The 26,279-nt window shown below is 46.2% G+C and overlaps 1 protein-coding gene across 1 annotated transcript in view; it reads right to left on the bottom strand.

The window, feature by feature from the left end:
* CHCHD3 (coiled-coil-helix-coiled-coil-helix domain containing 3) overlaps positions 1 to 25,721 on the bottom strand; it is a 299,145-nt gene extending 273,424 nt beyond the window's left edge. The window contains exons 1-2 of the mRNA XM_066634407.1: positions 25,565 to 25,721; positions 19,344 to 19,449 (exon numbers count right to left, since the gene is read on the bottom strand). Coding sequence (XP_066490504.1) covers positions 19,344 to 19,449; positions 25,565 to 25,648 — 190 coding nt within the window. The 5' untranslated portion in view covers positions 25,649 to 25,721. The remainder of the gene's footprint in view (positions 1 to 19,343; positions 19,450 to 25,564) is intronic.
* Positions 25,722 to 26,279: the final 558 nt, after the last annotated feature.

Here is a 26,279-nt window from a genome sequence, read left to right as displayed (position 1 = left end):
TTCTGTCAGGGCAGATCAACAATGGATCTCATCTAGTCCTTAAACAGATTAAGAAAGCCAAGGCAAGACTCTATGTGACTTTTCTTGATCTAAGAGCCGCGTTTGACTCCATTGATAGAGATCTTCTTTGGTCTAAATTAGCCAGCATGGGAATTGATAAAAGACTATTGATGTTAAATAAGATCTTATACTCTAACACATCATGTAAAGTTAGATATACCAGGAGTGGTAGCCTAACACACCCCATTGCTATAAACAACAGGGTTAAGCAGGGATGCGTTTTGGCTCCCATGCTATTTAACCTCTTCCTGAATGATTTAGCCCCAGCCTTGAAGACAGTGGATGGTCATTGCCCGATACTTCGGTCCTGCCAAGTGCCACTATTATTGTACGCAGATGATGTGGCTCTTATTTTTCTAAAAAAATTGGCTTAAAACGCCTACTCAATCAATCGAGTATTTTACAACCAACAAGCTACAGATCAACTACTCTAAATCTAAAATCATGGTGTTTTCAATCAATTGGAAACCATTTAAATGGTCATTTATGGGCAACAAAATGGAACAGGTAAAGTCATTCAGATATTTACGCATCAATTTCCACTACAAGCATTCATGGATTTCTCATGGAAATCTCATGAGAAATCCATGAATGCTTGTAGTGGAAATTAATGCAGTCCTAAATGCATCAAAAATTTCATCCTTGCAATCTCCTGGTTTTTCTTCAGCCAAGGTAACACATATGTCCTGGCTGCTTTAGAGGTATTCAAGACAATGGTACTTTCATAAGTTCTTTGTGGCTGTCCAATCTGGCATAAGGCCTTGAATCGAACAACTGAGAGCATCCAGGCCTCCTTCCTGCAGAGGATCTTGGGTTTCATTTGACCTTGATGGGACTTTGCATGGACATGGACTGAAGAGATAGCTCACCTGAGCCCAATTTGGATTTAATGGAACATAGAAGAAAAAAGGCAGCTTCAGAAGAAGCAAGCACCCAGACCTACAGGATTGACATATGGTTGGACCCACACCAGTAGAAGAGGACTGCCAGGACCCTGCTGGAGGAGACACTATACTGGAGAAGACACTCTACTGGAGAAGACAGAGGAAGTGACTGCAGTGGACTGCTACTGGGAAGACTGGACTGTGCTTTGGAGATTGGACTAGACTTGGACTGGAGGCTTCAGACCTTTATCCACTAAGTTAAGTGGAGTTTTGGGGAGGGGAAAGCCTCTGGAGAAGAGGAATTGCAGGGAATGTCTGTGTTTGTAGCAATAAATTCTGGTTAACACCACAAACTTATAAGGAGTTCTGTAGTCCTTCCTTTGCACACTGCAGCTGCTGTTATTGGAGAAGGGTGTTAATTAGCCAAAAAGTGGCATTGGGAGAAAGGAAGTTTTAGACGGGACATAGATTTAACAGTATTTTGCAAACACATCCAACAGGGCTGCAGGGACTGGGATGTACTCACCAGTCCCTGCAGCAGCCTTCCTGGGGTGCGGGGAGCCCTGCACAAGAGCCTGCAGGGCTCCCCAGTTGCTTTGAAGTGAAAGTAGAGCGACCGCACTCTACTTCTGCAAAACCGGAAGTGGAGCGTGATCGCTCTACTTTCACTTCCAAGCGGCTGGGGTGCAGTGCTCGCGAAGGGCTCCCCGCACCCCGGGAAGGCTGCTGCAGGGACTGGTGAGTACATCCCAGTCCCTGCAGCCCCCCTGAGCGGCATGATCCTGGGGATTGCGTTGTTGCCTTTCCCCCGCCCCTGCTGCCTCCCTTCCTCCCCCGCAAAGACTGAGTGGCTCTCTAACTGTCGCAGTGGTTTGAGAGTTTGAGAACCACTGCTGTATACTAATTGCTGATCTCTTGGTCAATCACACACCTACACATTTCAACATGCCACCTTATCCCAACAGCTCAGGATAGATTATATCACCACCCTATGTTAGCGTTATGATTTTATCAACCTTGCACGTGCCTTAGGAAGACCAAGAGATCAATATACCCAACAACTAAACTTCACTGTGAACATTCAGAGGAGTTATTCACAATTCCTATCACTGATTTCATTCTTAGACTTTTGTATTTTGTTATTCAGCAACATGAGTACCAGTGGAACCAGAGATTAAAGTGACACTGAAAAATGACAAGGTTTGCTACATGTGCATTGTCTTTTTTAAAAGCATCCTAAGGGAAGATGTTGACCTCTTAATAAAATTCACACTGAACCTAAAATCTTTATTCAGGCCTTTGAAAGAGAAAGCAGAAAACCACGTGCTGTGCACTGGGAGAACAAAGAACTTGAGTCAAGGACATGGGGACACACTGTCACTCAAACTGTTGTAGATTCTTTAGAAGCTATCACAGGAAGGTAGTCAAGAGACTAAATTGAGTTTTAACACCATGAAGGTATACTAAATTAAACATCTATCTCATTCATTCTTGCCCGGCTCATTCTATAGAACACCTTAGAAGTCAGCAAGTCATAAGTTCCATCTTGTTTGGCGATAAAGCAGCACCTCATCCTGATTCCTCCTTTGAGGACTATATGCATCAAATGGCCTCTTTGTACATATCTGCCTTTCATTCTAGGCCAGTCTTCAGCAAACTTTTGCAATACCTAAAAGAGTGGTTTTCAAACTCTCAGAGTTGATACCGCAGTAAGTTCTTGCAGGGGGGGGGGGGTTCAGGGGGCTTCAGGGACTGGGATAAACTCACCAGTTTCTGCAGCAGCCTTCCTGGGGTGCTGAGAGCCCTGTGCAAGTATCTGCAGGGATCCCCAGGTTTTGAAAAGTAAAAACGCAGCAATCGTGCTCCACTTCCACAAAACCCTTAACGTGGGGCTTATTATACCAGACAGGGATAAATATGACAGATTATCTTAAAATCCACAAATATGTACTGGGTAGATCTTATGTGTTACCCATCCAACTGAACAGTTCAGGAATGATAAATCAAAAATGTAAAAGACAGATAGAGAAGTGCCTGTTTAGGGGGGCTTTTTCCAGACTTTTGCAGGCAACAGGAGCCCTGCAGAGGTCTCACTGAACCCTCCCAGGACTGCAGCACTGGTTGCAGACAAGTAAAAAAAAATCCTCCCACCCACGGCAGCAGTGCTATCCTGGGGATCACGTTGCTACCTTCCTTCCTTTCCCACCGCTGAAAGGGGCAGGGACAAGTGCATTCCTGGCTGGTGGGTCTTGACCTACCAGTTTGGGAACCACTGCTTTAGAGGGATTTAAAGTTCTAGAGGTCAAGAATTTTCAGCCTGACTACTCAGATCAAGATCACAATAAAATAGAATAGCAAGTAAAGAAAGCAATGCCCAAGAGCATTAAGCTACTTGAAAATGTCCCCCTAAAGTAAGAGAATCTACCAGCAGTGTTTACTCCCAACTTTTTTTCTGTTAAGACTAGTGATGCCCAAAGGCATCATGAAGCCAAAAAACAGATCCTCTCAAGCTGCACTGCAGGAGATGGGTAGCAGGCTGGCATGCACAGGAAGCCTGGTTGGGGTGACAGGAATCAGATGTCCTAGACTGGGGATACAGGAATTAGCAAAGACCTAAAATGTTGTGTTAGGCACACACAAAGAGCTTGGGGTTTTTGACCTCATTTCTTTTAACAGAAGACTTTTTGCACCATGTCATGGAGCTGCCTTTGAAAAGCATTCAGAAACTTCAGTTGCTTTAATCAGAAACTGGTTGCTTTTGGAGCAAGCCACTCCTTTTTATACTAGAACTTCTGGTTCACTTCCAGGTTCAGTTCAAAGTGCTGATTATCACCTTTAAATGCCTGTCATCCCCCACATGAGTGTGCCCACCCGGTAAGACCAGCTGAAGCCACCCTTCTGAACATCCTATCATCAGTTGAAGCACAGCTGCTTGGCATGTGAAAAAGGGCCTTCTTTGTCACCGCACCAAGGCACTGCGCTGCAGTATTAGTTTGGCCTCTTCCTTGAAGGCATTTTGCCACCTACTTTTCATTCCAACAGACTATTGACCTCCTCATTTGATGAACTGTTCCCCAATACTTAATCTACTGACTTTTGTGTTTTGATGCTGTTCTCTATCTATTTCAGTGTTTTATTGCTTAATTAGCAGTTTTTAAATTTTAATGTAAGCTGCCATGGACATTTTATTTTTAAAGGTATTATATAAATGTTTTAAATAGACACCTGCTTTTAAAGATCTCCTCCATTTCAAAAGCAGAAGAAAAGTTGCCATGTGAGAAACCTAAACTCCCGAAGTCTACTTAGGCATATCAAAGTACTTGTTAATTTCTTGGACCAGGGCAAATATAAGAACTCTGAATGTGCTTCCCTTAAGTCAGGGGTCTCCAAACCCTTGCACACAAGCCAAATCTGGCATGCAGCAAGCCGCCATCTGGTCCACAAGAAGCCTCTGATCCCTTGCAAGCCTCTGACTGACAAGAGACCTTCACTCTGACCTTGCAAGTTCAGGCATAAGGTTAATAGAGCTCTCACACACAGGACAAGTTGCCCTGAGCTCTCACAAGACCTGCAATTGTCCTGCAGCAAGCCAGAAGAGGAACCATGTGGAGAGGCACAACTGGAACGTTGTTTGCGCAGAGCCATGAAGAGAAGAGAGTTCCTGGGAGACTGCTACTGCTGTAGCTGCATCCCCTATGTTGGCTGTGTGATCTGTATTCATTGTTAACCTACTCCTGCTGTGTTTGGGTGAATGTGCGTCTCCTGCAAGTCAGAAATGCAGTAACTCTGTTGGTTCCGAGATACTTGGTTCTGTGCATTTTTGTAAGGTGTGCGGGGGGGGGGGGGAATCTTAGATACTTTGTGATCTGCTGATTCTTAGTTCTGTGCATTTTAATAAAGTCAATTTCACCCTCTGCTTTCCCCTAATCCATTTTCCAAATCCATTCACTCTCTTCCTGTGCAAGTCAATTTTGCCCTCTGCTCCCCTCCTCCTTCCATCCCCACCCACTTACTGTATTCAATAAACTTCTCAGTACATCACTTCTTCATGTATTTCTTTTCCAGTTCTCAACACTGTGCCAGATATACAAAGTGACCCTCGTGCCAAAAACTTGGGAGACCCTACCTTAAGTCACCTATTTCACACTTCTACGTAAAACATAGGCTGTTCATATATCCCAAAGATAAAGGAACACAACAGTATGCTTGCTTTAAATTACAGATATAGAAGCAACATTGCCTTCTACAGGGGAAAAGTACTATGAAGGGAAGGCCTTGCTTGGCAAGCGAAAGTGGACCTCCCTGGTGTTCAGATGCCTCAACTGCATCTGTGTACCTGGTGGTTCAGGTCACCTCTAGCCTCACCCATGAAAGCCCTCAGATCATCCACAGGGTGTCAACTGTCTCCACCTCAGGTGGCTGAGCCTTCTTGAGCAGATGGGTACCTCTAAGCTGCATGGTCAGTCTACCTGCCCTTGCCCTGTCCACCCCTCATTCTTGGCCGGAGTGAAGGCTTTTATAGGTGGTAGAATGCCAATCCCATCTCCTGCCAACCACCCAAGGCATCCTAACCACTGCAGCCTCCTGAAAGCAGAGCTGCCCCAGCAAGCCATGCAGGAACCAGAAACGATGAAGGCAAGAGTAGCACAGTGACCGGTTTGAGGAGTTCCCCATGAAAGGTTTGAGTCCAGCCCTGGACAAGTACAAAAACCATATTAAAAGAGTTCAGATGACAGAGAAATCACCGGTATTGGTGGGGTCCAAAATATAATAGGATCCTGGAACAAGCAAATTCCTGAATAAAGAATTACAACAGAGGTGAGAAAAGTAGCATGGCAAAGCTTGGAGACCTCTTATAGACCACACAGAAATTGAAACACTGGAACTGCTAGATATCAATCCAGAGGTAGCAGAAGCAGTAGGACACATGCCAACAGACAAGCAGAGTCAAAGAAGTGGTGTTCAGACAAATAACTCTGATGAGTTTCAACATCGTGACAGGAATGGCACTCAATAACTCTTCTTAAGAGGTACTCAAGTTTACAGCAATCAATACCTCAAAAAGCAATGGTAGCATATGTTACAATATACCAGGGGTGGCCAAACCACAGCTTGCGAGCCAAATGCAGCTCTTTGACATATGATGTGCAACTCACAGAAATATGTTGGTTTAGCTGGTGGGGCAATACTATAAAGTAGGCAACCATGCTTTTTCCAGTTAGGCAGTTTGGTTGCTTTGGAAGTTATAAGGGAGGGGGCATGGGGGGTGGAGAAACACAGGATATAGGCTGCAGCAAGGCGAGTCTGGAACAGATTTCTCCAGACACTTTGTGGAACACCTTGTAAGCCTGTGGTGGTGATTTGAAGGTAAGGGAAGAGACAGTAGGCAGCCTAGCCAAGAAGTGGGGAGGCAGAACTGTAGGAGGCCTGGGCATTTTGAGGTAGCCCCCCAAAGGGAGCATGAGAGTTGCTGAGTCTGGCTCTCCTCCTCTCCCTGACTCCATAACGTTCCTCAGCATCCAACACTCAACAGCCTGAGTGCCTTGACTGTGCTCTCAAAGTCAGACCCAGGGGACTCGAGGCTGCATATAACCTTGCAAGCAAGGGTTTATTTTTGTGCTCTCAGCTATAGCCTGCACAATAGGCAGCCAGCCAGTCATTCAATAGGTTTTGCATGGAGATGTAGGGGGAACAGGCTTTGCTCCACCTTTTAAGAACTCATTCGTCATACAGCTAGGAACTCTGCCAGAAAAGAAAAATGTTAATCCCAGTTCATCATCTAACCCAGGGCTGCCCAAACCCAGGCCCGCGGTCATTTGCAGCCTGCGGGGACCCCCAATTCAGCCCCTAGAGAGCCCACCCCTCTCCAATGGGCACTCTGCCTACTGGAGACTCACCCGTGCTCACACTGGCCCGACACTGAAGCTCCTGGCACAGCTCTCTAGAGCGTCTGTGAAGCTCCACAGGCAGCAGAGAAAAAACCAGCCTTGTCTCTGCATGCCTTTTATAGGCCTTGAACTAATGTGATACCTGCAAATGTCGCATCCGCTCAGGTTTCTAAATGGTCTTGCACAAGCGCAAGGGCAGCTTTTCCTTGCTGCCTGCACATGGAGCTTGAAGCTCGTGCTCAAGGCAGCTGGAGAAAGCGTTGAAAAGGGCCCGCGAAGAGGGGGCAAGCAGGATCACAAGCAGCCCAGGCAAGCTCTCCAGCATGGCTGCCGCTTCCTCAGCCACCACCATAGCCAGGATTGCATCCTCCTTGCCTTCGCATCTTGCCTCTTTGCAGGTCCATTTGAATGGGAATGTGGTGGGGTATGTGGCAGAGGGGGGATGATCACTGGTGTGTGTTGAATTCACTTTGGAGGGGGGATGTCTGGCTTGAGGTTTGGCTCAAAAACTGTCCTCGACTTATAGGTGAGTATCTGCAGTGCCTAAGACTGGCCGCTGTTACAGTATCTACTCCTCTGGCTGACTCCCCATTTTCTTTCTCCACATGAAGATAACACAGCTTTGCCAAGGGAGTAGTAAGTCCCTTATTATTGAAGGGGGTTGGTATTTCCACAGTGGAAAAAACTGACAGATTGAACTTTTAACCCCTTTGCCCTGCCCACAGGTGTAACTATTTGGTCCCTGTTGTGTATATGCAACGTTGGGTAGAAATGGCTTTTAAAAAGTTTTGGTTATGAGCAACTCTTTCCCAAGGGAATATTCTGAGGAAAAACAAGTGGATACTACGTGTTCTATTTTTATCCACTGTAGTCTAGGTGTACAGCTGCCACTGATCCCTCCTTTTTCCCATGCTTGGTACCAAGGATATGCTATGCCAATCTACCATGGCAAGATTCGGGTCTAGCCTCTCCCTGACCCTTCGACTCAACTTGTGCACAAGTCCTAACAGGTTGCTATGAGGACTCATCCAGTGTTTTTTTGGGACGCCATATAACTCAAATCAGAGTCTTTTCAGCAAATGAGTCAGGCACGACTGCTGAAAAAAGGGAGCTGCTGGTGGGATATATGTGTGTGTTGGAGTTTCCATTCAACACTCTCCTGATGTCCCCATTCCAACTGCAAACAAAAGCTCTACTGTTCAAGTGAGGGCAGCAGTGCAGAAAGCCACAGTCAGTTCCTGACGAACGGCAGCAAAGGTTCGCTGTGCAGGTCTTGCAAGGAATGAGACAGGGCCAGATGTAGCCACAGCAGTACAGCAACAATAAGGCCTCAAAGCATGACCCAAACCAGCAAAGGGCTTTATGGAGTGGTCCAGGAACATCAGACAGCTTCCACCTAATCCCTCAACTAAGGGAGAAAGGAATGCTCCCAAGCCAGTCAATCCCAGGGCCTTTGGGGGAGAGGTCTCAGAGCTAGAAATAGAAGGGAAAGTGGAGGTGGGATGGGAAGGGGTGGAGAGACTGAGAGCTACACAAGGCTTGAGACCAGGCCAAAGATGAGAGGGGACCACTGGAGGGCTGGGATAGTTCCTGACCTCTGAAAAAGGCACAGGAAAAAGGTCTAAGGAGGCCATGTAGAACAGCGCGTGGCCTCTGGGACCCCAAGTGCCTCTGGGAACTAAGTGCCAGGTAAGGCACCGCAAGCTTAACACCTGGGCGAGTTCAGCAGCAGGGCGAGAAGGCCAGGGCCCCAGACACCGCCCTATCCCTTCCCTTGAGAAGAGGGCTGCTAACCAGTGTAGGGTTTTTTAAGTACCCCTAAATATAAACAACAAAAAAGCTATGCAGTCAGACAGCCAGCAGCAGGGTGGGGGCTATCCAGTGCTCTGCATCTAGTGCCACATGTACGACTATTTGCCTCTGGGGCATAAGTCATGGATGTGTCCTCGGTGCAAGGAGCTCCAGGGTCTCAGGGAACGCATCCGCTCCCTTGAAGCATTGGTGGCCGACCTCGAGAAGCAGAGGCAGGCAGAGAAGGACCGTGGGGAAACTTCCGGGGATGATCAGGCTTCGTCCCAACCTCAGGTGTGCAGCTCCTCAGCTGCCAGGGTGGGAAGTCTCGGGGCTGGAGGATGTCATCCTGGAGAGGAGGGAAACAATCCCCTAGGGGGGACCCCTTCTCCAGGGGACGGGCCCATATCCAAACGCACTCAGGATACTCCTCAGCGGGAGGAGGGTCAGGGGCTTCTTGTAGTGGGGGATTCGATTATTAGAAACATAGAGACTTGCCTGCCTGGTGTGAAGGTTGCGGACATCACTTCTCGTCTAGACAGGTTGGAAGACAGTGCTGGGGAGGAGGTAGCAGTTGTGGTGCATGTCGGCAACAACGATGTGGGCAAGTGTAGTCGGGAGGTCCTGGAGGCCAAATTTAGGCTTTTAGGTAGGAAGCTGAAAGCCAGGACCTCAAAGGTAGCATTCTCTGAAGTGCTACCCGTTCCACGCGCAGGGCCAGCTAGGCAGGCGGAGATCAGGGGTCTCAGTGTGTGGATGAGACAGTGGTGTAGGTAGGAGGGGTTTAGGTTCATTAGGCACTGGGGAACGTTTTGGGGCAAGCAGGGCCTGTACAAGAGGGACGGGCTTCACTTGAACCAGAATGGAACCAGACTGCTGGCGCATAACATTAAAAAGGTGGCAGAGCAGCTTTTAAAGTGATCCCTGGGGGAAGGCCGACAGGAGCCGAGGAGCATCTGGTTCAGAACTCCTCATCCCTATGGGACGAGGATGGGGAGGTTAGAGAACAACAAGACAAAGGCAGAGTAGGAGAAGAAATTGGGAATGGTAGCATGATGGGATGTGATAGACGGTTTGACACAGTGAGAGGATGCGGGGACAAAGGAGCGAATAAGCAGCCCATCCTGGGGCATTCCGTGTACAAATGCTTTTATGCGAATGCCCGAAGTGTCCAAGCAAAGATGAGAGAACTGGAATGTCTGGTGACAAAGGAAAACATTGACACAGTGGGCATAACGGAAACCTGGTGCAATGTGGAGAATCAATGGCAATCCCAGGCTATAAACTTCACCAGGCTATAAACCCCTGGGGGCTGGGGATAAGAATAGGCCCTCAGTTTGGCTGTACTTGTCGTAAGAGGCGACTAAACAGCCACCGGGTAGATGGGACTCGTTAGCTTGGGAAGGCAGCTCATCTGAGAGAAGGAAAACTCTGATCCCAAACCTCCACTGCCTTGTGGCTACATCCAGTTATGGAAAAGGCTTCAGGAGTCAACCTTGAGGCAAAATCCGGAGCCGGAGTCCCTGACGCAGTTCATGGCTGAACACAGTCACGTTCTGGCAACTCCTGTGATGCCGCTGGAACCAACCGTATTGGTTTCTGCCTTTCCATTGGAGCATTTCAGCAATGTGGAGAGGGGGGATTTGCTGCAAGGGTAACAGTCTATCCTCCATAACTACTTTACCCAGGCTTCACGCACTAGAGAGAACACTCTGTTCCAGAACCACCATTCAGAACGCAATACCATAGTCTTCCAAGACTGAAGGATGCCAACAACGAACTTTACAGGAGGGACAGGGAGGGGTGTGTTGGAGGTGGGGTGGCTGTTTAAGTTAAGGAAGGGATAGAATCCAGCAAAGTAGAGACTGAAGGTGGGTTCGACTCCACCATAGAATCTCTGTGGGTTAGATTACCAGGCCTGTGGAGTGATGTAATACTGGGGGCGTACTATCATCCTCCAGACCAGAAATCGGAAGGGGACCTTTAAATGAGGAAACAGATCAGGGCGGTGACAAGGAGGGACAGGGTTGTAATCATGGGGGACTTCAATTATCCTCATATTGACTGGGTCAATTTGTGTTCTGGTCACGAAAAGGAGAACGGATTCCTTGACATGCTAAATGACTGTGCCTTAGAGCAGCTAGTCAGGGAACCCACCAGAGGACAGGTGACTCTGAATTTTATATTGTGCGGTACACAGGACCTGGTTAGAGATGTCAATGTTACGGAACCGTTGGGGAACAGTGACCATGCTGCGATCCGTTTCGACATGCACGTCAGGGGAAGAATACCAGGCAAATCTCTAACAAAAACCCTTGACTTCTGACAGGCGGACTTCCCTCAAATGAGGAGGCTGGTTAGAAGGAGGTTGAAAGGGAAGGTTAAAAGGGTCCAATCTCTTCAGAGTGCATGGAGGCTGCTTAAAACAATAGTAATAGAGGCCCAGCAGAGGTCTATACTGCAAAGAAAGAAGGGCTCCACTAAATCCAGGAGGGTGCCCGCATGGTTAACCAGCCAAGTTAGAGAGGCTGTGAAGGGCAAGGAAGCTTCCTTCCGTAAATGGAAGTCTTGCCCTAATGAGGAGAATAAAAAGGAACATAAACTGTGGCAAAAGAAATGTAAGAAGGTGATACGGGAGGCCAAGCGAGACTATGAGGAACGCATGGCCGGCAACATTAAGGGAAATAATAAAAGCTTCTTCAAATATGTTAGAAGCAGGAAACCCGCCAGAGAAGCGGTTGGCCCTCTGGATGGTGAGGGAGGGAAAGGAGAGATAAAAGGAGACTTAGAGATGGCAGAAAAATTAAATGAGTTCTTTGCATCTGTCTTCACAGCAGAAGACCTTGGGCAGATACCGCTGCCCGAATGGCCCCCCCCGACAGAGGAATTAAGTCAGATAGAGGTTAAAAGAAAGATGTTTCAGAACTCATTGATAAATTAAAGATCAATAAGTCACCGGGCACTGATGGCATCCACCTAAGAGTTATTAAGGAATTGAAGAATGAAGTTGCTGACCTCTTCACTAAAATATGCAACTTGTCCCTTAAAACTGCCATGGTGCCAGAAGATTGGAGGATAGCAAATGTCACACCTATCTTTAAAAAGGGAAAGAGGGGGGACCCCGGAAACTATAGGCCGGTCAGCCTAACATCTATACTGGGAAAGATGGTAGAATGCCTCATCAAAGATAGGATCTCAAAACACATAGACGAACAGGCCTTGCTGAAGGAGAATCAGCATGGCTTCTGTAAGGGTAAGTCTTGCCTCACAATCCTTATAGAATTCTTTGAAAAGGTCAACAGGCATGTGGATGTGGGAGAACCCGTAGACATTATATATCTGGACTTTCAGAAGGCGTATGACACGGTCCCTCACCAAAGGCTACTGAAAAAACTCCACAGTCAGGGAATTAGAGACAGGTCCTCTCATGGATTGAGAACTGGTTGAAGACCAGGAAACAGAGAGTGGGTGTCAATGGGCAATTTTCACAATGGAGAGAGGTGAAAAGTGGTGTGCCCCAAGGATCTGTCCTGGGACCGGTGCTCTTCAACCTCTTCATAAATGACCTGGAGACAGGGTTGAGCAGTGAGGTGGCTAAGTTTGCAGATGACACCAAACTTTTCCGAGTGGTGAAGACCAGAAGTGATTGTGAGGAGCTCCAGAAGGATCTCTCCAGACTGGCAGAATGGGCAGCAAAATGGCAGATGCGCTTCAATGTCAGTAAGTGTAAGGTCATGCACACTGGGGCAAAAAAATCACAACTTCACATATAGGCTAATAGGTTCTGAGCTGTCTGTGACAGATCAGGAGAGAGATCTTGGGGTGGTGGTGGACAGATCGATGAAAGTGTCGACTCAATGTGCAGCGGCAGTGAAGAAGGCCAATTCTATGCTTGGGATCATTAGAAAAGGTACTGAGACCAAAACAGCTAATATTATAATGCAGTTGTATAAATCGATGGTAAGGCCACACCTGGAGTATTGTGTCCAGTTCTGGTCGCCGCATCTCAAAAAAGACATAGTGGAAATGGAAAAGGTGCAAAAGAGAGCGACTAAGATGATTACTGGGCTGGGGCACTTTCCTTATGAGGAAAGGCTACAGCGTTTGGGCCTCTTCAGCCTAGAAAAGAGACGCCTGAGGGGGGACATGATTGAGACATACAAAATTATGCACGGGAAGGAAAGAGTGGATAGAGATATGCTCTTTACACTCTCACATAACACCAGAACCAGGGGACATCCACTAAAGTTGAGTGTTGGATGAGTTAGAACAGACAAAAGAAAATATTTCTTTACTCAGCGTGTGGTCGGTCTGTGGAACTCCTTGCCACAGGATGTGGTGATGGCATCTGGCCTGGACACCTTTAAAAGGGGATTGGACAAGTTTCTGGAGGAAAAATCCATTACGGGTTACAAGCCATGATGTGTATGTACAACCTCCTGATTTTAGAAATGGGTTATGTCAGAGTGCCAGATGCAAGGGAGGGCACCAGAATGAGGTCTCTTGTTATCTGGTGCGCTCCCTGGGGCATTTGGTGGGCCACTGCGAGATACAGGAAGCTAGACTAGATGGGCCTATGGCCTGATCCAGTAGGGTTGTTCTTATGTTCATGTGGTGGAATTCACCACGCCACTCTGAGGGTTTGACAGGGCCAGCTAATGGATCAGGCTGGCAACCAACTAGGCCAGGAAAAAAAGGCTCTGCTTACAGGATCCTACACATACACCCCATAGGGATTACAAAGGTAAGATTTTTTTTTTTTGGTCTGGAGGATCCAAGATGGTCTTACCAACACACTTACCAACTTCTCCACATCTGCCACTAACATTGTCTTGATGCTGTGAAACAGGGGCTCATTGCTCCACAGCATACTTCTACAACTTTTGTTCAGTAGGCAGATAATCATACATGCAGCAGTCAGGGCAAACACTGGATAGCCTTAATACCCTTTGAACTCTCACTGTAATCCCTGCAGCCTCATACACTCCAGGGAATGGCACTCACACTTCAATGGAGGGGGGGGGCGGAAGAACTCCAAAAGGGACAAATAAAGGCAATTATTTTTATAGCACTTGAAATAATATTACATTCCACAAAGACCAAGTATGAAAAAGCTATTTTTTAAGCTCTTATACCACCTTTTTCCTAAACGGCCCAGGGCACTGTACAGCAAACACATAAAATCATCAATACACAACCAAAATCATATTCAATAATAATTAAGCAATGGAATCATAACACACATAACCAAAATGAATGTGAAAGCTAACCAATATCAACCTAAAAGCCATGTTTTAACTAGCTGCCTGAAAATCGGTCCTGCTTCTTGGAGGTACCTGCTGCACCTCAGACAAAGTAGAAACTCAAAGCAGGGTCTCATATGATGGTCCAAGTGTATGGAGGTGTAAATATTCAAGAAAAGATACCAGTGATGCAAAACACTTAGGACATTAAGGTTAAAATCAGCACTGGGAAATGAGCCGCAAAGAATTGTTAGAGAAAATCATGTGTTGCACTAGATGAAGCTATCCAACTGTTTTCAGGGTAAATTCCACATAGAATGCATTAAGCAATAACTGTACTCAGTTTGGTTGAAGGAAGGAAACCCCCCTTCTTTCCTTCTCCAAGTTGTCTGTGACGAAAAGGAGAGATGGCTTCTCTTTCCCTTTGGTCAGCCTTTTGCACAAGCAAACATATTCCTTCCTTTCCCCCAAAAAAATCTAGTCCTGGATTTTGCAACTCCCACCTAATGCCACAAACGAGGAGGTAACTGGGTTTGTTGGAGCCTGTCCTAGATGCCCAAGTGGCAGGTATGGCTGGGAACACCTTTGCCCAAGCTTAGGCTGGTGTAGCATCCTTATGGAATCAAGGAAACATGGCTATGGTCATCCACGCACTAGTTACACTGACGTGATTACTTTGACATGCTTTATACAGAGCTGCCCATAAACATCACTATGCACCTAGTGCGTAATGCTGCTGCACAAGTTCTGACCAGTGCCTGGCAGCTTGACCATATTACTCCATTATTATACAGCTTCCTCTAATACTAAGAGGAAGCAGTGCCCAGGCCAGAGGATGCCTATAACACTGGCTGCCATGAAGTCCAACACTGGCTTGAGAGTTTTACTATTTTTAATTGTTTTGTGTGAGCATTTTGTAATCCGCCTTGAGTATTTGCGTTGGCAAAAGAAAAGTGTGCAAATTATTAAATAAATACTATAAGGACTGCTGGTTCATTTCCAGGTGCAATTTAAGGTGCTGCTTGTGCAGCTTAAAGTCCTAAACTGCTTAGAGTCAGGATATCTGAAAGACTATCTCCACACTGTATGAGATGAGAGACCCTCTTGTGCATTCTGCCACCAGCAGACGTTCAGCTGGGGATGACACAAGAGAGGGCCTCTCATTTGCTGTGGCATCTGCTTCTGGAACTCTCTGCCTCTGGAGATAATGATGGCCCCTTCTGTGCCTAGTATTGCAATGTCAGCTGAAAACTCATTTCTTCTCTCTGGCTTATGAGCCCAAGTTTCATTTGACTTTTGAGGTTGCTCTGTTGTCCTTTCCTTTTTCTCTCTTGTTCTGTGATTTTGTTTTGCTTAAACTTATTTTTTTAAACTTTTCATTGTTGTAAGCTGTAACCTGTGGGATGGGAAATGCACATGATAAGAAAATAGGAAAAATGAATAAAGAGAGAATGTAATGTATAAACCACACTAAAAACTGAAGCTGAAATTAAAAATATGCAAGAGAGCTTAAGCTGCTGGGTTCTTTTGCTCAGTCTGAATTTCAGAGGAATTCAAAAGTTTACCCATCTTGACATGATACTCCGGACAACTTCATAAAACCAGTTTGTTAGACTCTGAATTTCCAGATTAGAAGGGATATAACTCTCCTAAGGAATTCTAAGGGTAAGGAATTTTCCCCAAGCTACCAATTTTCCCCTTGCCCCCACTGCCCTCCCCAATCAGAAGGGCAATTGACAGTTGGACAGAACAAAAACAGATAGAAACGCACTAATTTTGAGCAGTAACAGCCACCACCACCACCACCCTCCTGTCTAATATTAGTAGGAGAAAGTCTTCATTACTGTGACTTTGCTATAGTTTTACTACCTGGCTTTACACTCTAATAAAACTGAATTTCTGAGAAGCTGTGAGCTCTTCCAGGCAGTTAGCACACTGTCCCTGTGTTTACATTTGAGCTTCCTTCACATCAATACAGCCCCATGAAGACATTTGGGTGCAGTCTTGCTTGACAAGTACGCTCAATCACAATAAGAACAACTTCACACAATTTAGGAGGTTCAGGTCCATTATATGCAAATATTATTGGCAACAAATAAAACTAAACTTGTCATTCTTGACAATATCCATGCCATTTTGCCTTATCTGCCCATTCAAGAAACATAGAGACTATCATGAATTTCATATCAAAACAACTTGGCTCCATATTGGCGGCCAGGAAGAGGGCCTTCTCGGTGGTGGCCCCCGAACTCTGGAATACCCTCCCCTTAGAATTGAGAACTGCTCCCTCTTTGTTAATATTTCAGTGTGGACTGAAGACCTTTTTATTTCAAAAAGCTTTTAACTGCTGACAGGCTGGCTGGCTTTCTTTCTCTTTTTTCTCTTTTATATTAGAATCCACGGGGCTCGTTTTAGTTTTTTTTTAATTACGTGCAATTGTTTTAATTGTTTTTAATTGCTATTTTTGTATTTTTAATTGTTGTAAGCCACCTTGTGTACCCATGGGGCAAAAAGGCGGGATATAAATTAATAAATAATAATAATAATATTGCCATGTGACAGCAGCAAAAAGATTTTCAACATATTCATTTATCTGTTATACTCATTTTGAGCATGGAGTAGTGATCTACAAATTATTACCTGAAATTTTCATCTCAAAAACACACACTGAATTAGAAGATTGACATGCAACCTAAAATACGGCATGATTGGCACATGTAGTAGTAGTCGTCGTCATCAACTTGTCCAGATGCAGGGCCACCCACAGAAGCCAGGGGCCACCCACAGTAGTCAAGGACCTTTATGGAAGATCAGAGGGCAGGTTGGGCTGGAGTGGGACGGGTCAACTCCCAGGGGAAGGCTATTTAGGAAAAGGGAACACTGATTATGAGGTTGGTTGGCCAGATACACAGCCCAAGGGCAATCAAGGGAGTGAAGCTAGTGACCTGCTGGGTCCAACTCCAGGCCCAAGGAGGGAATGCAACAGCCAGGTAGTGGAGGGCAATGGGTGAAACAACTCCCTCTCCCCAAGCCTGAGGCACAGGCGTAGTTTCTGAATCCCCAAGTGAGGCTGTTGCTGGAGGGGCTCTCACAGCTGAAGTTGCCCACAGCCAGGGGATATTTACGCAACTGAAACAAAAGCCGCTATGAACTCTAACTTTTTTTTCTTAACTACATCATGGACATTTTGCAACAACATACAAAATGTGTTTGGCTTTTAACTTTTTTCCATAATTCATCTCAGAAGATCATAGCACCTGCCCTTCGGGAGGCAGGAAGAGCCTCAAAATCACAACAGGTTCTGACATGATAGTGGAATCACTGGTAGTCCTGAGGGAGCCCATTGGTTGGTTGAGCCCATTGGTTTCTCACCAATGAGAAACAGATCATAGCCATCAGTTTCTTGTGGTTCTAACTAGTCCAGCCTCCTACCCATAAGTGAGACCAGCAACCCATAAACCACCTATGAAATCCAAAACGTGGTATACTACAAACACTGGGCAATTACAATACAGGAAAGAAATATGTAAATAGCTCCAAGTCTCAAACGTCAGCCAGCACACTACAGATGGTAAATACATCCCCACTGTGGACCTTAGCCAATGCAAACAGCAACCAAAACCCATCCACTAAAGCAGGGGTGTCCAAAGATTTTGGCAGGAGGGCCACATCAGCTCTCTGACATTGTATCAGGGGCCGGGGGGGGGGAATTAATTTACAAATCAAATTTGAATAAATTTACATAAGTTTACATAAATGAATATATTAAAGATGAACTTATATGAATGAGTGAAGTCTTGTGATAGCTCAAGGTCTATAAAAGGCCTTGCACAAAGCAAGGCTGGCCTTTCCTTTGCTGCCACTACTGCATCACAGACGTGAAACAGCAAGCAGTGGAGGTAGCCCTCATCCCACAGCTCATGCAAGAGGTCGAACAGTCACCCTCACGCTGAGATCAATTGCATCGGGCCAGAGCGGGCTCCAACAAATCTCCAGAGGGCCAGAGACTCATTAGAGTTTGGGGGCTCCCTGAGGGCCACATTGAGAGGCCTTGAGGGCTGCAAGTGGCCCCAAGGCCGGGGTTTGGGCACCCCTGCACTAAAGGATGTTATGGTGGATGCACCTGCACAAATCAAGGTATTCTAACAGTAAACCTTACACTGAGGAGTTCTGGGTTCAAATCCCACTCACATATTAAGCTCATTGGAAACCCTTGGTACAGTCAGCCTCTCTCAGTCTAATGCTTAAAAGCAAACAGAAGCTCCCCCTTGTATCCATGGTTCCATATTCATAGCTTCACATCATAGTTCACTTATCCATGGTTCTCAAATCCCCCCCACCTCACACATGACTCGCCTCTCCTCGTTTGCAAACACTTTACAAAAGGAAGCTTTTTCTTCCTTTTTCTTTGGAAAAGGGAGCAAACAGTGAGAACCTAAACACTCAGTTGCTAGAGCAGGGTAATCCAACTTTCAGTAGTCTGGGGAGGGCACTTGACTGAAAAGCTTTGGAAAAGGGAGGATTTTGGGGGCCGCCAGCTTCATGGGCCACGCACAGCCCCCTGGCCTCTTGTTGGACCACAACAAGGAGGCAACAGCTGAGAATGCTAACAGGAACTGGAGTCTAGTGTTCTTGCTATCTGCTTCTTCTGCTGTCCACTTCCTATTAGCATTCCCCTTTGTACAGAAAGTTGGAGAATTGGATTATTACCCTTCTAATTGACTAGTCCAAAGGTGGGAAACCTAACCCCTGCTAATTGGGTAAGAGGCACTTTTTCAAGTGGGTGCTCCTTTTTTTAGCAGGGGGAGAGTAACTGGCCCACCTCACCCCAGCACTGTCTGTTCTAGTGGCTGTCCTCTGGTATTTATTTGCATTTTTTTAGATTGTGAGCCCTTTTGGGACAGGGAGCCATTTAGTTATTTGATTTTTCTTTGTAAACTTTTAGTTGAAAAGCGGTATATAAATACTGTTAATAACAACAACAACAACACAGTCTAATCTCCAAGATTTCTCTTAAATTGTGGCCAGTTGGGTGGACTCAGCCAACAGGCAGGTGAGACCAGGACCCAGTAGGGAGCCATAACTGTCATTCTGGCAGAGTAATCAAAAAGATACTGATACCAGACAGGTTGGTGTTTCCCCACATACCTTCTGGATAGGTCAGTTCAAAGCATTAGCAAGTCCTCCTGTCTTGGTAGGTGGGGTAAAGAATTCCTAATGGAGGTCTAGAGCCAGCCAGGCCAGTTCCATTCTGAGTGCAGACTATAGTCTGAACAAAGGATAATGGGTTCTCATATACCACAATACAACTGAAAGAATGCACAAAAAGATTTATCTAGAAATTAAAAATGAATTGTCACAAAGAATCCTAGCATTTGTGCCAAATGTTCACAGAAAGTTAATGAGTCATCTGATCAGCTCTAGTTACCTAAATAATTTCTGAATTGCATCTAAGTCACAGTTAAATATGGATGTACCTGCTGTGCCTCCAGCCAAGCCATGACCCTCAGATCCAGATTTCTGCTGAGACTTTCCACCAGGTAAAGAAGGCTCCTTCATACGCTCTATAACATTTTCTGACAGCTGAAACAGAAAAAAATAATCACAAATTTATCATCAGCTGATCAAAGTATACAATTCCTGTACCGCCTTTTATTCCTGCTCTAACTGAACATGCTTCTTGCATTTACTGGACATGCTCTCTCATTTATCTTAGCTCTAAGCATCTAAAGAACTTTGCCAGAGAACAAGTCTTGTACTTATTTACAGTATTTATTTTAATTTCAAAACGCTTTTATCCTGCTTTTCTTACTTGGTGCCCAAAATTGGGCGCCTGCCCTACTGCCGTATGCTGATGATGCTGTGATTCTTTCCTGGACTCAAACTGGCCTGAAACAACTCATTAAGAGATGTTCATCATATTTAAACAACAATAAATCTAAAATTATTGTAGCAACGACTTGGGAAGCAAACAAGACTCAGAGTCAGGTTGCTTGATGTAGTGCAGGGGTGCCCAAACCCCGGCCCTGGGGCCACTTGCGGCCCTCGAGGCCTCTCAATGCGGCCCTCAGCGAGCCCCCAGTCTCCAATGAGCCTCTGGCCCTCCAGAGCTTTGTTGGAGTCCACACTGGCCTCTGCTCTCAGTGTGAGGGCAACTGTTTGACCTCTCGCATGAGCTGTGGGGTGAGAGCTCCCTCCACTGCTTGCTGTTTCATGTCTGTGATGCAGTAGTGGCAGCAAAGACCAGCCTTGCTTTGTGCAAGGCCTTTTATAGGCCTTGAGCTAATGCAAGACCTACATTCATTCATATAAGTTCATCTGTAATGTATTCATTTATGTAAACTCATGTAAATTTATTCAAATTTTAAGTGTAAATTAATTCTTTTTTTCCCTGGCCCCTGACACAGAGTCAGAGAGATGATGTGGCCCTCCTGCCAAAAACTTTGGACACCCCTGATGTAGTGTATGCAGCGAAAGCAGTGAGGAGTCCGAAAGGGAGAATGAAGAGACGGAAGTCAGGTTTCCAGGTTATGTGCAGGGAGCAAAGCAAGGCTGCTTGTCTGAGCCATGCCTTCTGCCTCTTATTAATTCTCATGAAGCAATACAGTGCAATACTGATAAGCTACCCTGGCAACACGTTCCTAAGATATGAGCGCTTCTCCATCTCATCCTGTTTACAACACTGGGCTCATGCTATCAGCTTATAACCAAGGCCAGCAGAGTTTGCTCTGCGCAGAAGCAGGTGTGCCTGCTGTTGCCACATATGCTAAAACATTTCAAAGCCCAGTGCTTCTGCACTGCTACAATTATTGTATTTGGGGGAAAAATGGAATCCATGGAGTTGGAAAATTAAAGTGTATTACATTGAACAAGTTGAACAATTTAAATACTTACACATTTATTTCCACTATAAGCATTCTTGGGCACCTCATCAGGACATTATTGTCACCATGTTCAGATATACAACCCAATTGATTACTCATTTCTTTTATAACTGAGGCAACAGTTTTCTGCCAGTAGTCCTGGAGGTTTTTAATGCCAAATCACTGCACTGGCATTACAGTATATGGTGTCACAATATGGATGAATGCGTGAGATTGGTCGTTAGGATAGATCCAAGCTACATTCCTCAGGAAGATTCTCAGGCTCCCACACAATGTCCCATATTTATTTATAGAATTTATATCTCACCTTTCTGTCCCAGTAAAGGGCACTCAAGGTGGCTAACTAAAGAAATCATATAAAAACAAAATATATAAATATGTATAAAAATAAAACATTAAAAAACAACAAAACACAATAAAACTTGGAACCCAAAATTAAAATAAATAAATAAATTTTAAAAAAATCCACTCACTCTATTAATGGTAGCTGCACTCCCACCCCCCAACTCCCTTGAGAGGTCAAAAGCATTACCATTCAGCAGGATTGACCCACAAACCACACAATCTCGACCACACACTCTACTCAGCATTCAGTCACTCACTTCACTATTAAATCATTACTTCATACAACACCCCCCTCTCACTGAACTCTCTCACCCCCTGCCCCCCCTCACAGAGCCAGAGGTCCCCACCTTCTCCCCTGTCCCTCTCTCACCAAGACAAAGCTAAGCATGCTGAGCTATGCTTAGAAACTGGCCAACACCAGCCACAAACCATAGCATGGCTAAGAGCGTCCAAATTCTGGTTGAGAACCCTTTATATATGCAATTATGACTACCTTCTTCCTCAACTTCTAATGGAGTTGGAGCCCCCAGTTGGATTAGTGTATTTCATCAAGAAACTTAGACCAATAGGCATAAAATCAGATCTAATAAGATCTCTAAATCAAGCAGAAGCCCGTCAGATTATTAAGCATAGGCTTGTTCATATAGATAGAACAACAAGAACAGTGGGGCACTGCTAATAAGACGTGTTCCCCATTATATTTGTCTATTCCCATAACTGCCCATTTGGGCAGTTAGCCCCTTTTTCCATCTCTTAACATGCCCACAGGACACTTTCACTTGCAAGGTGATATCGTCAGCAGTCCTTTATGGCAGATTTAATGCAACACCCTATTCTGAGAGACACTGCCTCTGCAAATTGAAACTTTAGCACATATGATTTTATACTGTCAGTCTCAAGAAGAGAAGGTTGAGAGGGGATACAACAGCTCTCTTCAAATACCTCAAGTGCTGTCATATGGAAGAAGGAACAAGTTTGTTCTCAACTGCCTCTGAAAGTAGAACTAGATCCAATAGGTACAGACTGAAAGAGAAGAGATTCCAATTGAATATCAGGAAAAAATTCCTGACAGTAAAGGCAGTTCGGCAGTGGAACAGATTGCCAAGGGAAGTGGTTGACTCTCCCTTACTGGAGATCTTCAACCAGAGGCTCAACAACCACCTGCTGGAGATGCTCTAGGACAGGGTTCTCCAAACCCCAGCACGGGGGCCAGATGTGGCCCATGGCAAGCCTCTATCCGGCCCGTGGCCAGCCTCTTGTCCCCTGAAAGCCTCTGGCCCACTTTGCTGAACATGACTGGAATTATGCTCTGGTTGCAACTGGAGGATGTTCTAAGGGCCAGAGAGGTTGAATGAATGAGCCCATTCATTCATTTATTCACACATTTAAGTTCCATTCAAATTTATTTATATAAATTTTATATTTAAATTTTTTTGCGTCCCTCAAAACCATGCCAGACATTTGATTCAGCCCTCTGGCCAAAATGTTTGGAGACCCCTGCTCTAGGAGAATTTCCTGCTACAGACAGGGGGTTGGACTAAATGACATTAAGTCCCTTCCAACTCTACGATTCTATAAAGATTTACGTCTACAATATCTAGACTCAATATTGACAAAGATAAGTGGTTGGTCTGATCAAAATAAGATGCAGTGCATCCTATCATTGGAGGATGTCAAGATATTAGGGGGAGTAGCTATTTTTCAGAAATTGGTAGTAAGACACAGAGGAATGAGCCTGACTGATTCTTCTATTTGATGTTATGTTCTTCTATTTGATGTTATTAATGTCTTGATGTCTAAGTTTGTGTGTTATGCCAATAAAGGTTTCTGACTGACTGAGCGCAACCCAAGGCAGTTTACAGTCAAATAAACAAACCTATTTAAAACTAACTAAAATGCAGAAAAACACGTAACAAAATTGTCCACTAGACATCAACCCCCTGCCCTCCAAAAGCAAAAGTTGGGTTTTTGCACATCTCCTGGTATGGACAAGCATAAGGTAGGGGGCAAGCAGATCTCTGCAAGGAGGGTATTCCACAAGGTCAATGCCAGCCTGAAAGGTCCTGCTCCTGGTTTATGCCTTAGATGATAACCCAAGCATATGGGAAGATGCATATGGGAGGAGATGATTCTTGAAATATTCAGGTTTCCAACTGTTTAGGCTTTAAAAGTCATAACCAGCACCTTGAAGACAGCCAAGAAATAAATTGGAAGCCAATGCAATTCACAAAGTGATTAGCTCAAAATCTTATGAATGCTTTTTGAGTGACTAGCAGGTAAGCCCTACATATCTGCCAGTGACAAGCAGCGGTCAATCCCTGCCTGGCAGCCCTAGAAATACAACGCAGCTTAATGGCATTGACAGATACTACTCTCTCTCTCTCCATTATTTTTGTTCCTCTTCTTTGGTCCTTAGCAAGCAATAGGAGCTGGTAATAGGCCAGGTCCCATTCCTGCTCCAAAGAAAGTAGTAAATTCAGAGAAAGATTGCTGCTACTGATCATCACAGACACATAGCCTCAAGGCAACCAGACATGGAAGGGTGGGGGGGCACTACCACTTAAATGCAAGGCTATGGTAGACCCAATATAAAACTAGAACTTCATCTTTTAGCATATCTCAGGTATAGACAAATCAGCAACAAATTTATTGTTGATAGGTTCTCTCAAGCAACACTCAATTGAGAGATTGTCAATGGGCCTCAACATGTATCTCTAGCTTTCTCTGGATTAAACAGATAGTCGTCCTTGCATCACCCAGGTATCTCGACACACACAAATTCTACAATCCACTACCAACATTTCCAGATCCAGATTCATCAAGAAAACTAGGAGCCTTATGAGAACAAAGCCATGTCTTGATCAAGGCATTTTTCACTTTGTACACCATGAAGCTTTCAGCACAGTGCACTCATTACACTTCCAGCAATTCACTTAAAGCTAAGTGTGCGCATGTAGAATAATGCTCCATTATATTTATGGAAAAAATATCCTCCTGGAAAACAGAAAATCAGCACAGAGGACTAGTCTAGAACTTCTACAGCCCTTACACCCAAATATTACCATACTATAGAGAAATGGAGTACCCATTCCCAGAAAGTTACAGTGTACAAAGGAAGGGCATCTGTACAGCATCTGAGCATCTGCTCAGACCAGTAATGCCAGGCAGACCCTCCACTCAGTACTAGGAAGAGCTTTGCTTTGGATGCAACAGCAGTTGGGAGTGCTTTCTCTGGGAAGTGCTGCAGCTTCCCACCATATCCTTCCCACCAGAAGAACACAAGGACATGCAGCTCCATGCAATCACCCAATCTCTGCTTCCTTGCTTATTAGGTCAGGCAGTTAATGGGTCTAATGCTAACCAATGCACCATCTGGAGAAAAAGGGGACACACAGAGCTTAGCTACTGGAAACAGCCCCTCACAGTTCCACCTCCCTCTGATCACCCACTTGCCCTCTCCCTCTCTATGGTCCTAAATCTAATCAACTTTCCAGCACTGGCACATGCTGCATCCTGCAGTTGGATGGCACTCATGGACGCATCCTCAAAGTAAGGGAATGTTTGTTCCCTTACCTCGGAGCCACACTGCCATTATGTCAGGGCCGGAAAGTGGGTTGGGATTGCTGCCTTAGTGGTTAGGTTCAGAATCACATCCTAACTGCTGAGTTTACACATAGACAGCACAGGTAAGAGGGTGGAGGCAGTGGCTTCCATTGCCTCTGCTCACTTGCCTACCTCACTTGCTCACTTGCCTACCTCACTTGCTCTCTACTGTCTGGGTGACACAGCCAGACGCTGTCAGGCTGAGCAAACAACAGGGGGAAGCAGCAGCAACTAACTTTATTCACTCACTCTGGAAGCAGTGCAGCATTTGAGAAATGGGCCAAGAGCCCCAATCCCAAGTGACAGTGCGATGTGGTGATTGTGGTGGCCAGCTAGGCCTGGGGGGACCCAGGCTCAGGGGCATGCAGTGGGTGGGGAGGCAGGTGAGGCAGAGCCTCCCCTCCCAGAGTACTTCAAAAGCACCACCGCAGTGGGAGGCACCCAAGTACCCACACGCAACGCATGTGGCTTGTGGGTGCTTGGCTGCCCCCCACGGTGGCGGCACTTTTTGAAGGACTCTGGGAAGGGAGGCTCTGCCTCACCTGCCTCCCCACCCACCGCACGCCCCTGGTTCAGGTCTCCCTTGGCCATGAGGCCCACTGGACGACCCTCACCAGGTCTCTCCCTCAGCCTGACCCCCTCACAGACACCACCTGCCCCCAATGCCATGGAGAAGCCACCCCGTGCCTCCAGGCTGCGGGGGGGGGGGGTACGAGCCCTCTCGCCCCCAGGCAGCGGGAACAGCACCGGCCGCCTCCGCCCTCGCTGCTTCCAGAAGGGCTCCCAAGGGCAGGGCGCCAATGGCTGAGCAGGGCATCCTCTCCCGCTGCAGGGCGCCAGTGGTGGGAGCCTGCCGCGTCGCTCACCCGAACGCCCTTCACCACCGTTATGTTATCATTCTCGTCCGCCTCGAAGGTGACTCTGCGGGGAGCGCTCCCGCCGCCTCCCATAGCACCGTCCCGGATCACTCAGGTTGACTAGGCCGCAGAACCTTCAAGGCGCCCAAGGAGACTCGAGGCCCCGCCTACTACCTCGCCACCATTGGCTCGTCGCCTTGAGAGCCCCGCCTTCCACTGAGGCACATTCCGATCCTATTGGTTGAGGCACGGTTGCCCATGGCAACAGCCTAACCCGGCAAGCTCGGCTTCCACAAAATGTGTGGAAACTTTTTGCTCTTCCGCATGGCTACCCATAAACTTCGGCTGGAGCGTAGAACTCAAAGTCCCAGAAAGCACTGGAGCTAGGAAAACCCGTGTGTTCTGTCATACGGCATGCTGGGTATTGTAGTCCAATAAGAGGACATGAACTGAGGCTCAAAATTGCCCACCCTCTTAGTGGAAGCCAGGTTCGTCGGGCAGTTTCTGCCTGCCTGCTGCGGGGGCTTTAGGTCCTGCCTCGAGCCTGACCTCAGTGCAGACTTGGGGGACACTGAGAGGTGCTTGTGGGACTCAGGAAGGTCCCCTGCTGCAGGTGGCTGCATCCTATAGTGGGGGCCTTGCAGAGGTCTTCTCTGAGGAAGGGAGCACACAGGAGTATACTAGGACCTGTGCTAGCTGAGTAGCTGGTGCAGGTCCATGTAGA

Source organism: Tiliqua scincoides, chromosome 7 (assembly GCF_035046505.1).
Source record: "Tiliqua scincoides isolate rTilSci1 chromosome 7, rTilSci1.hap2, whole genome shotgun sequence".
Lineage (NCBI taxonomy): Eukaryota > Metazoa > Chordata > Lepidosauria > Squamata > Scincidae > Tiliqua > Tiliqua scincoides.
The sequence above is the reverse complement of the archived record's forward strand: the minus strand, read 5'-3'. Positions and strand labels throughout refer to the sequence as shown.